At 37.7% G+C, this 12210-nt stretch overlaps 1 protein-coding gene across 1 annotated transcript in view; it reads left to right on the forward strand.

Moving 5' to 3' along the window:
• LOC111863741 (kinesin-like protein KIF23) overlaps positions 1-12210 on the forward strand; it is a 39192-nt gene that overhangs the window by 13435 nt on the left and 13547 nt on the right. The window contains exons 7-11 of the mRNA XM_023850327.2: positions 4391-4495; positions 4993-5078; positions 6579-6709; positions 7666-7769; positions 10497-10601. Of these exons, the coding sequence (XP_023706095.1) occupies positions 4391-4495; positions 4993-5078; positions 6579-6709; positions 7666-7769; positions 10497-10601 (531 nt within the window). The remainder of the gene's footprint in view (positions 1-4390; positions 4496-4992; positions 5079-6578; positions 6710-7665; positions 7770-10496; positions 10602-12210) is intronic.

A 12210-nucleotide genomic window follows, 5' to 3' on the forward strand; every position in this document is an offset into this window, starting at 1 on the left:
GAGTTTTATTGGTTTTACAGCATATTTTGGCATAATTTTGAAATAAGGTCATATTTTTGTCATTTTAGAAAGAATTCTTTGATATTATGTAAAATTTCGGCTCCATAATGTTTAGTATTACAAATAAATTTCACGCTGGACTGTTGCTTCAATGTGGAATAGAGTTCAAGTACATGAAGTTCGTATTAAAAACCATATTTTTTACTGGACTGTACTTGCAGTTACAAAAGCGAAAATTTGTGAAATGCAGCATTTATGACCTGGCAAGCCGGCCTTTCCCAGTCGAGGCAGGAGGGAGGCAAGTGTAACGGGTATTCTCCTATTGTACTCCGTCTTACTATAAGGTATATACATCCCATTCTTTCTTGGAGGGCTTAGAAGTATTCTATTTATATATGTGGAGGGCGTTATAAGACTTCAGTTTGACTTTACAATGCCTAAAGTGAGTACATGTAGTTCAAGGAGCGCAAAGTTGCGTAGTTTTGTACAGGAGTTTGGTGAAAAAGTGTTTAGTACCGATGGCAAGATATTTTATTGTAAGTTGTGTGGCGTGAAAGTTACGGCAGAAAAGCGATTTACTGTGCAGCAGCATTGTAAAACTTTTAAACATGGTAAATGTTTAAGCAGATTATCTACAAAGGATAGCAGACAAAGTTTGTTGTTTAAAAACAGTTCCACTAATTCTTCTTCTTCTTCTTCTTCTTCATCTTCTTCTTCTTCTTCAACGAACAATGGGTCGGAATTTTCGAAGGATTTGTGTCAGTGGATGGTATCTTCGAATATTCCATTAGAGAAATTGCATAATCAGCACTTCAGACAATTTTTGGAGACATACACTAGTCATCCTATCCCAAGTGAATCGACGTTAAGAAAGAATTATCTCTCTACATGTTATGAAGATATGTTAAATAAGATTCGAACATCTGTTGCTGACAACAAGTTATGGGTTTCCTTGGACGAGACTTCTGACGTAGATGGGCGGTATATTGCGAATGTTATAGTTGGGACCCTGAAACAAGATCAACCTGGAGAGAGATTTCTTCTTGACTGTGAAGTTCTCGAAAGAGCAAATCATTCGACTATAGCTGTCCTATTTGATAATTCCATGAAGTTGTTGTGGCCAAATGGAATACAGCGAAATAATGTCCTTCTCCTAGTAACAGATGCCGCTCCATACATGAAGAAGGCTGCCAAAGGACTTCGAATCCTCTACCCGAAAATGGTCCATATTACTTGCCTCGCTCATGCATTGCATAGAGTGGCTGAAGAAGTTCGAGGACATTTTCCTGATGTAGATAGGCTAGTTTCAAACGGAAAGAAAATATTCATCAAGGCCCCTCTTCGAGTGCAGAAATTTAAACAAGAAGCTCCTCTACTGCCACTTCCTCCACAGCCTGTCGTCACACGGTGGGGTACATGGTTGGATGCTGTGGCATATTATTGTGAAAATTACACAGCCATTGAGAAAATGTTTAATGGCTTTGACAGCAGTGAGTCAACATCAATTAAAGCTGTCAAGGACTTATTCTCTACCACTCTAGCACAAAATCTGGCATACATAAAGTCAAACTTCTGTTCAATTTCAGGTGCAATAACTCGCCTGGAATTTGTAGGGACTGAACTCTGTGACGCGTTGGACACTGTAAAGAGCATTGAGAATGAACTAAACCGAACTCGTGGTGAAATAAGTGACAGGATTAAAACCAAAATAGAAAGTGTTCTTCATCGGAATGCTGGTTATTCAACATTATGCAAGATTGCAGATATACTTTCCGGTAAACTAGCAACATTCGAAGATGATACAGAACTGTCACCAAACGACTTGACATTCTTCAAATATGCTCCTGTCACATCATGTGATGTGGAACGAAGTTTTTCCAAATACAAAACTATCCTTAGTGATAATCGGCGATCTTTCAAATTTGAAAATTTGAAAATGCATGTAGTTATAAATTGCAATTGTAACAGTGAAAATTGAGACGTGAATAACTCAGTGAAAATTGAGACGTGAATAGCTTGTGTTCTTTTAAATGGTGTTTTTAGATAACAGAGTTAAGTTAGTGTTCATACCATGTGCACCAGTGTTTGTCTAAAATATGAACGCAAATATCAGTATTAAAAAGAAAACAATGAATGGTTTAATCCAGTACGAAATGTCGAAATTCCATCAGTTTTCTTTCCTTCAGAGACATAATAGGGCTAATTTGGTAAGTAGGACCTACTATCATATATTCATCATCTTTATTCTTAAACTCTAGTAAAAGTTGTAATTAAAATTGTGAAATTTTATGTCCCATTTAATATTTAAGGTCATATTTTACACTTTTTAGGTCATATTTGACATAATTTTGGGTCATAAGTGCATGCATATATTTATAGTTTTTAGGTCATAAAAATCCGGGCCCTACTTATGACCAATTATGTTGGTAATATTCATTCATGTAATAAAAAGAATGATGATATAAAAACCTTTTCAATGCAGATTTAAAACTTCTCTCATCAGTAGCCAACATTTTTATTGTTTGAGGAAGATGATTGAATACTTTCATACATGATATGTATGTACCTTTATTGTATTTTGTTAGGTTAACTGCAGGTAAATATAACTTCTTGTGGGCTCTAATTTTGTATTTGTGAATCTCATTGTGGGCTCTAGTTTTGCATTTGTGAATCTCATTGTTAAAATTAAATAAATGTTTATTATTAATTGTGTATAAAAGTAATGAATATATGTACTGAGAGTAGAACGTCGTCATTTCCAAATTCTTAAAAATGTCCCTACAAGACTCTCTTGGTCTAGAATTTGTTATAATTCTGATAACTTTCTTTTGCAATATAAAAACTTTGTTAACACAAGAAGAGCCACCCCAAAAAATTATACCATGACTTATGATAGAATGTATATGAGCACAATAAATTAGCTTTAACTTATCTAAAGGGACAGTATATTTAGCTTAACTTTAATATATTTAAGGGGACAATATATTTTATATGTCTCAATGCATAACATGCAATGGAAATTTTATTAACAACATAATCAATATGCCGTTTCCACAAAAGAATATCATCAATAATTAATCCCAGATATTTTGTCTCAGTCACATTTGTTAATTTTATCTGATCATAGTTAATTTGAGTAGTGATATTATAATAATTCATAGGTCGAAACTCGACATATTGAGTCTTATTAAAATTCAAGGTAAGCAAATTAGCATTAAACCATGTATTTATATCTTTGAAAGTTTGATTAAGATTTATTTCAAAGTTTAACTTATTAGTGTCAGTTACTATAATACTGTGTCATCTGCAAATAATACCATAATACTTTATACTAATATTTTTGTTGGTTGTGTGGGGGTTTTTTTGTCATTACTCCGGAGACAACCCACTTCTTCGGAAAAGTTTGTAGGTCCTGAAAAGGAACATTGGCTGCTGGGATGTTTGGCCGGTGAAGTAGCGCTATGTATGGCGGTAGAGAGAGATGTTGGTTGCGGTGCGTGGACTAATGCTGTTGCGGCAGCTGAGTTGGTTGCCTAGCCGCAGTGCGGCAGTTGCCGGGAGCTGCCTGGTTAATGGAAAATGTTTGCTTGTGGAGCACAGTCGCAGGAGTGGAGAGGTGGTAGCCATGCCAGTTGCCCAGTGAGTCGGGCACGACCGCCGGCGAATCGAGGAGGCCGAGTTGCCCAGTGAGTTGGATGTGACGCTGGACAGCCGAGGCAGTCATGCCTGGCGCAGCGAAGTGCCGATGCCTCTGAAGACCGAGCGCTGGCGACAAAGTGTGCTGTTTGTAGACTGCTTGAAGACTGCTGCTGCTGGGTTGGAGCTGCGCCTTTTTATACAAAGCGTGATGGAGGAGCGAAAATTTTCTGAGCGCTGATTGGCTAGCATGCGTAATGATATGGATGCAGGCTAGCAGCAAGTGCTGAATAAATGTGAACATTGAAGGCAATTTGATTGGTTAGCGTGCGTGATGGTGAAAAGTGAGTTGAATAGTGAGCGTTGTAGAAATAGCATGATATGTGGGATGTTCCCACAGTTGATATGCCTGTAGTTTGAGTTCCTTGCCATTACATGGTGGTAGTCAGTGGGATTATAAATGAGTTGTGCATATGTCTTGTTCTCTAAGATTGCATTTAGACACCCTGCCCATCTGGGAAGCATTTTTAAATAACCAGCCAGAATCAGAGATGATAGAATGGTCCATTTGTTATGTTGGTTGAGTAGACGGAGTGCAACTATCATTGAATTTATAGAATGCTGCTTACTCACAAAAATAACTTTACTTCTACATTTAATGGTAGGTATGTTTGCACTGATATAAGTGAGCACTCCTCAGTGATTATTTTAGTGAATTCTCATAATTCATCTCTTAACCTATTGTGTTTTGCAGCATGTAATGAAATTTGCAGAAATGACACAAGAAGTTCAAGTGTCACAACCTCCAGCCATAAAGTTGGATTTTGGATTGGCTCCAGGCAGGAGAAAAGCTAATCATGTAAGTTGTGTTGGGTATGGTATACTATATTTGGTTTATGGAAGATTTTAAACCATGGATAGTTGTACAAAATGAACACTGTTGCATCTAATAGTAAATCAAATATTTCGTTCTTGAGTTTTTACATTCTTGAACTTCTTAGGTGTATCATTATTTGGATCACAAAATAGTATTTACTCAGAATTACTGGGTTTTTGGTCTTTGCAGTAATTATATCCGTACATTTCACAAATTTTGCTGGACTTTAAAACTAGGGTCTCATGATTGTAGCTGGCTATCCACTTCAGATGTGGATATTCCTGAACTGAGTAATGAAATCAGTACTAAGGATTGTTGTTTCATTATTTTCATCTTGGAAACGCCAGAATTTAAACTGCTAACATTGCAAATCTGTTTCAATATTCACTAGCTGTTGAAAATTAACTAGCAATTTTAAAATATTTTATAAGTATAATTAATATGTGTGCAGATAAGCTATTTTGTTTTCCAAATTTCAGATCTTCAAACAGGCTTTGCAGATGATGGAGGAAAATGGCTATGGGGGATCTCAAATTCCTGAGGTGGACATTGGCCTTGTGTATAGGTGGGTTCAATGAAATGCCCATTATTGACATAACTGGCTGCCTTACAAAAGCATGAGATGCTGTAGTTTTTATGCATTGTTTAAGTGTGCTATAGCTGTGTAATATACTACAAATATGTTCTTGGTGATTGAATAATCAACATACTCCCTGTTGTACAGCATGTATGGGGAATGAAGTGTGATGGTTGTGTAAGGAAAACTCTGATAGAAACCCAATACAAAGTCAAAATTATATATTGTTGCTTTATTTCTTGGGTGGCAGTCTTAGGTGACACTACAGATTGATGGACAAAAGATTTTGAATGCTCGTACTATAATGCTATCATAAATTCAGCTAACCTCTGCTGCAATGGCATCTGCATAAGGAAGGACAATGGGCAACACTGCTAGTACGAATGTTAAAGTTAAGTGATGGCTAGCCATCACGACAAGGAACGTAACAGATCCCACATCAGAGGACGCCGAAGAACGACAAGACCTTCAAAAAGTGAAAGGGCAGTCAATGTGATGAGTGAAGTTTATTTTTCACGAACTTTCTAAACAAGTGATAATAACGTAACTGGCTACAGGGAACTGAATTTTGAATTTTAAATCTTAATTTTTGACANGTTAATGGAAAAACTACTGCAAAGCCGATGATCACATGCACATTGGTAATTTGTTTTTGAATAATAGTAAGAAAGTGGAAAATTTTCTTTGAAATATTTGCTGGTTGGTAGAGAATTCTGGATGCTTGGTTGTCAGATAACCAGCAGTTATTATTGTAACAAACTAAATTTCGTTTTATTCATCTGCACGGTTTAATGTTGTTTTCCTAATTGTGTCACCTAACAGACAAAGGTAATTAATACATTATTAGGAATCATATTTCTGGCACTAATTTGTGAATGAAGTGAAATAATATAATTGGAGGAGTACTGTCTTCTCAGGGTAATTCAATGTAGTTCAGTAGAAGTCCACCAATGTTTTGGAGGAATGCACTGCTTCTATCTCTATGGTCAAAAAGTAAGCCAAGCAAGAAGCAGGTGGCAAGCAGGGCTGATTCCTTGCTTAGCTTACTCTTTGCCCCTGAAGATGGAGACAGTCCTTGTCTCGAAAATGTGGGTAGACTTCTGCTGGACTACATAGCATTACATAGTATTTCTCATAGTCACTTCTATGAGAACCTTAAATCCAACACAAGATTATCTGTCAATTATGATGGACTAAGCCATATAGTGATGAAAGATTTTATATTAAAAACATGTTTGGGAAGTTGGGTACATTGGAACAATACATCAGATATCCACAGATTTGAGAAAATTACTATGATTCTCTTAGAAAGCTAATAGTTAATATGAGTACTGTAGACAGGTATCTTGTATACTTGACTGACATTTTAAGATGGAGAAATTTGTGAATTTGTCTTCAGCAACCAAAAGGTCATTTTACTGATACTTGCTTTAATACTTAACTGGGGAAGTTCATGTTAATGTTATATTCAGCTTGTTTTATATGCAGTTTGGGACCTCCATTTCCTTGCCTTGACATGACTGATCCAAGCACAGACATGCTAATTAAGGACTTGGCAACATTCCTTGAGTTACGAATGAAGAGGAGAAGTCTCTTACTTAAAGACTGGCAACAAAAATGTAAGTACTATTGTTTGCCACAATTTATTTCACTCATTATTGTTAGTACTAAATACTTTTATTTTTAATATAATTTTTGTTCTTTAAATATGTAGAAAAATTATGATATAAGTAGAGTAAAAGCTTATTTAGTGGTACTGAATGGATTGAAATGTTATATGAAAGCTCTTTGTAAAGCTGAAAGCTTTCACTCTATGTCTGCAATGGGGATAAGTGAAGTCTTCATACAGCAAAATTGATAGAATGAAAATGTTTGAAGGTTAAAGTTCATTTTCATGTACATGTAGAGGTAAAATTATGCACATTAAATAATGGAAAAAGAATTGGCTCTTAAGCAGAGTAAATATGCAGTAGAATGATGACACAAACCATTTGTCTGTACTGTTAACTTACTGAGAAGACATCAGCCTATTATTCAGCTTTAACTGCACTGCATTCTCCATATCAGGATCCACAGCTTTGTTACATTGAAGTCTTGCTTGGAGTGATCTGTAAACAGGTTTTAGTGTGAAGAAAGCAGTCTTNTAGTGTGTATTTTGTATGTAGCTACTAGCTCCAGGGAGCAGAGTCCTTGAGAATCTAGTAGTCACTCAGCTGGTCTATAAATTCTCCAACTTTTATGAAACCTATGTTTACAAGAGCTCCCACAGGAGTCTGTACTGAGCCAAATGATTCCAGTCAACACCCTCACACCCTATTCCTTCCATCCACACATCCATCCCCCTGTGTAGTGTCCTTCCTTACAGTTTTGCAACTAAGATTTGTTATTACTTCCACATACCTCCCATGTGCATTACATGCCATGTACAGCTCATCTGCCCTGATTTTCTCACATGAAGAATGTTTGGTGAAGAGTATAAATTATGAAGCTCATCATTATACACTTTTTAGATCATTTATTTTACATGTTGACTGACATTTATTATTGTACTAGATTGTCATAAATTGTGTTGCAGGTCAGCATTTTCATAATAAGTTAAGAGAAGTAGAGAAAGAAAAATTGTTGGCTGAACATGAGCACAGCAGTTTGCAAAATCTTATCGATCAAGAAAGGAACAAGGTAAGGGATAATCAGCTCATACTACAAGTAGATTAGATTGGATTAAATGTGTGGCAGTCAACAGCCCTTACACCATGACCATCAATGATCTATTGTGCATCATCTTTCTAAGACCACACCTCTAGCAGTTCTGCATTTAAAATGAAGCCTTTACTTACCTGGTCCTCTTCAGTCACTTGGCTTCATCAAATTTGATCCAAAGTGACGAAATCATAATCCAGTTGAAGCATCACAGCCACAAAGGATGCATAAGGCTTTTTTGTCTTTGTTGTGCCACATTTCACAGGTGGGACTATTTACCTGCCTCAGTTTGATAGATATCCTTTAGAGTGACAATGTCCTTCCAAATATCTTAACTAGTTCTTTTTTAGTTCCAGTAGTTCCTTAGATCTCATTGTAGAGGATTCCCAAAGAAAGCCCTGCACATTTTTTCCCCAGGTACAGACTTTCAATATTTTTGGTGGTTTCTGTCCATCAAGTGCCTGATAGCCTGCTTGGCAGCTTTCTCCAAGATACCACATGCCAGTTCAAGTTCTATTAATTGATGTTTATCTCAAGATTTTGTTACTAATTAGGACTCTAATTCCTTTCAATTCCCCTATGACCTGGCACCCACATTAGTTATACCCTGTTATGATCAGCCAATTTGAAGTTGGTGTAGTAACTATCAACTGTTTTGATTGTAACTTGACTGTCTGACAGAATAAAGATAGTCTTCACTCTCTCCCTCTGTTGCACATGCCTTAATGGCATATACATACCACAGTATGCTGTCCAGGCTGAAGTTCAGCTTGTTCTCTGTGCCATGACTCTTCACCCAGCACCAATGCTTTCATTCATCTTGCACCAATCTGTGAAGCAGATCAGTCCCCTATTTCCATGAGGCCAAAAACCACTTGCCCATTTACTTTTGTCAAGAAATCTGATCATGGATGGTTTGTTATAGACATATCAGCCTGCATCTGCAGGATGAATTCCTCTTCATGTCCCAAGACGTGAGCATGCTCACATCATATGGATTCAGGCCTCCACTGTAATTTGCAACTTTGTAAATTTCCACCCATGCCTAGGCATCCATCTTCGCATGTATTGGATGAAGTCCCAGTAGGGCCTCAGTTGCTGCTGTTGGAGTCATCATCATGGGTCCAGTTATACTGAAACAGGTCAGCCTCTAAAATTTAGCAAATTTGGTCCTACCGATATTTGTATTTGACCCTAGACCGTCCCATGTAGACCACATTTCACATGTGGCAGGCTTCTCAATTTTCTTGAACATTGTAAACACACAGGACAATGTGTAAACATGGTTCGATTGTATACAAATGGCATCCATGCCTTCCCAAAGGACCAACGCACTCTTGTACACATGTGCACCATCATGACCACAGCACTGCAATGACAGTATTTGCAAATGGAACTTATTTTATGGATATGCCTCATATATCCAATATAGCACTTTTGTTTTCAGTCCCCATACAGGTGCAAAATGCTCCGTACACTCTGTTTGCCACTTTTTCTAGCTGCTTCTACCATGTCAATCTCTGGTCCAAAATTAGTCTTGGCAGACTGTTCCCAGAGCTGATTGAATAATTCACGTATATATAAATGCAAGAACATCAAGCTTCTCCTCCTTCTACAGACATTCTTCAGTTTATGTTCCAGCTATTCAAGTATGTTGACTTTCCATCTCTTTTCCACTCTAAAACACCCCACAAATCACAAATTTGTACTACAATTCATACCCATCAAGCGTTTTATGACCGCCTCTTCAAACCCATTGGACAAAAGGTAAGAAAGTCACGCTAGTTCATCCAAAAATAACTTTACCTGCTTCCACTGACAGTCATCGACTATCACAGCTCTCCAAATATAGCTTATACCTAGTACGGAAGGGTAGTTGTTCCAGTGACAGAATTGTTATACATAATCAACAAACTCACAACTGTCAGCCAGAAAAGAAATCTGATCTTGAGTGCCAAATAGGTGCTTGACAACAAGAGAGACTGGCCGACTGACCATCCATCATAACATAACTTTGACTTTGATTATTCATAAATTACATACCAGTTCAGATGTTGGTACCTATGCATTCAAAGGTACAGACTTGAAATTAATTTCTGTGCAGTCAGCAACGAAAACTGAATGGTGCATCAAGGCAGAGGGGGAGGGTTTTATCCATTAAAATACTCTGTGTATTTCCCTCACTAAAACATGTTGGAGGGGTTCCTCACCTGAGTAAATGTAATATTAATATATCTCATACTAGCCATATACTGATACTTATATAAATACTATATAATATAATATAAATATAAATATTATCACAGCATGTATCCTGACAGCATTAATGTTAAATGATTACATAAAATTCACACCATCTTCCTTTGTTTTTGCCATAATATGTTTCTTTTATTGCACTGGAGATTACTTACCAACTTCACGGTACATTATTCTTGAGAAGCCAACGTTCACTGGGGTAGTCAAAAACCCCATCTTAAGTCTATGTTCTTTTACCTTTACTATCAGATCTTCAAGTTTCCTACCCATACAAGCAAGAAGTAAAATTGTAGGATCATATTTTTTAATCTCAGATTTGTAGTTAGGAAGCAAAAAGACAAAAATTCTAATTAAAGGAGAGCAAGCATCCTTTGAAATAGTGCTTCAAGTCTGATGTTTCCTTTTGTTCCATTGAATCATGTAATCATGTTCTGGTCCTCTGCTCTTCAGGTGAGTGCTCTAGAGAATAGACTGGTGAGTTATGAATCAGAACTGATGAATCTGCAGCATCAGGTTAAAGAGAAGGAAACGTATCTTGTTTCACTGAAGCAAGATGTAAGTATACCCTAGTAATACCTATTCAAATATAACAAGGATTATTTGGAAATTCCTCTGTAATGGAGAGTATTTCCAATCACAAACTTGTAGAGTGAAACCTATTCTTAAGTTATCTCTAGTAAATGGAATTGGTTTGACATGGGAACAGTTTAATGGAAAATGACAAAAATTATATACTCTTATGGCATTTTTTGATCAAATCGATCACTTCTAAAGAATTTCAGCATACAGTGTACTCCTGATTATGTGTACAAGGATTGCACAGTTTGCAGCATATCTGTGCATCTTTTGATGTGTATTCACATTAAACAGTTTTAATGACAACTTTACCTGAAGACCTACAGGCATATCTGTGCATACCTCAAGTGTAACTTAGTTAGTTAGTTAGTTAGTTAGTTATTGGAGAGGGTGGGTTTCCCCATGCACTTAGACCAGTATTGGTCCATTGTGCTTCCCTCTATGATATTCTACCAGTCTCTATACCCTACCGATATTGGTGCGTACCATCAGTCCCGCTGAGCCAGCGAGTTCGCCTCCACTGGCTTGGTGGTGTCTATAATGCTTCCCCCATCTATCAGAGGCATTAGAGACTACTGTTGGGCGGGAAACGTCCTTTAATTTGGCTCAGTGACCTCCTTTGGAGATATGAGGTTCTTTTACGTGCCGTAAAGCTACGACATGGGACACATGGCTTAAAGTCCCTCCCGGAGGACTTGTTCCCTGAATTTTTCCACCCTTAAAAATTTGACGACCTCCGCCAGGTTTTTGAACCCATGTACTACGAGTCATGAGGTGGGAACGTTACCTCTAGACTACGGAGGCCGCTCAAGTGTGACTTACTAAATATGTATTTAAGTGAAGAGTATTGTAGCATGTCCACGGAAAGCCTGAATAGCTTAAGCATAGAAAATGCCCGTTGCTAGGTTACAGCACCATAAACATATGATGACACAGTTTAACAGAGGTCCATTGCTATGCAGCAGCCAGTAAGCAACATGTAACCATGGTGACTTTTACTCATGCAACAGTAGAGGAATTGTGGGAAGCAGTGTTCTGTGTTGGGTCCATGCATGAGCTATATCTGAAGAAATTAAACCAAGAACGAGTTGAGATTGTGAATAGGTCTGCAGGCTGTCAGTACAAGCCATTGGTGGACAGACATGACTAGTAGGCAGACAATGGCCAGGGGTTATGGCCATGAAGAGTTGTTGTGATACAGTCACCTGCCAGTGAGGACAGGAGCCGCTGAGCACAGAAGCTGAGGAATCTGCAGCACTGGGAGCCATTACCAAGCAACGCATAGTGAAAAAACAGCAGATGGAGAAGACTTAGGGCAAGGGCACACCAACGAAACTGGCAACCGAAACGCAACCGCAATTTCCAAGAATTGTTATCAGCCTGAGTTGAACATGTTACTGAATGGAGCAGTGCAAATTGAGAAAACTGCATTGCTGTTTCTTCAGTCTGCGCTGCTCCATTCACTAACATGTGTCCAACTCAGGCTGATAACAATTCCCGGAAATTGTGGTTGCATTGCAGTTGCCATTTCCCCTGGTGTGCTCCCGCTCTTAGTGTCCTGTAGCAATTTGTTAAGTATGTAGATCCA

The sequence above is a fragment of the Cryptotermes secundus genome, unplaced genomic scaffold, assembly GCF_002891405.2.
Source record: "Cryptotermes secundus unplaced genomic scaffold, Csec_1.0 scaffold556, whole genome shotgun sequence".
Lineage (NCBI taxonomy): Eukaryota > Metazoa > Arthropoda > Insecta > Blattodea > Kalotermitidae > Cryptotermes > Cryptotermes secundus.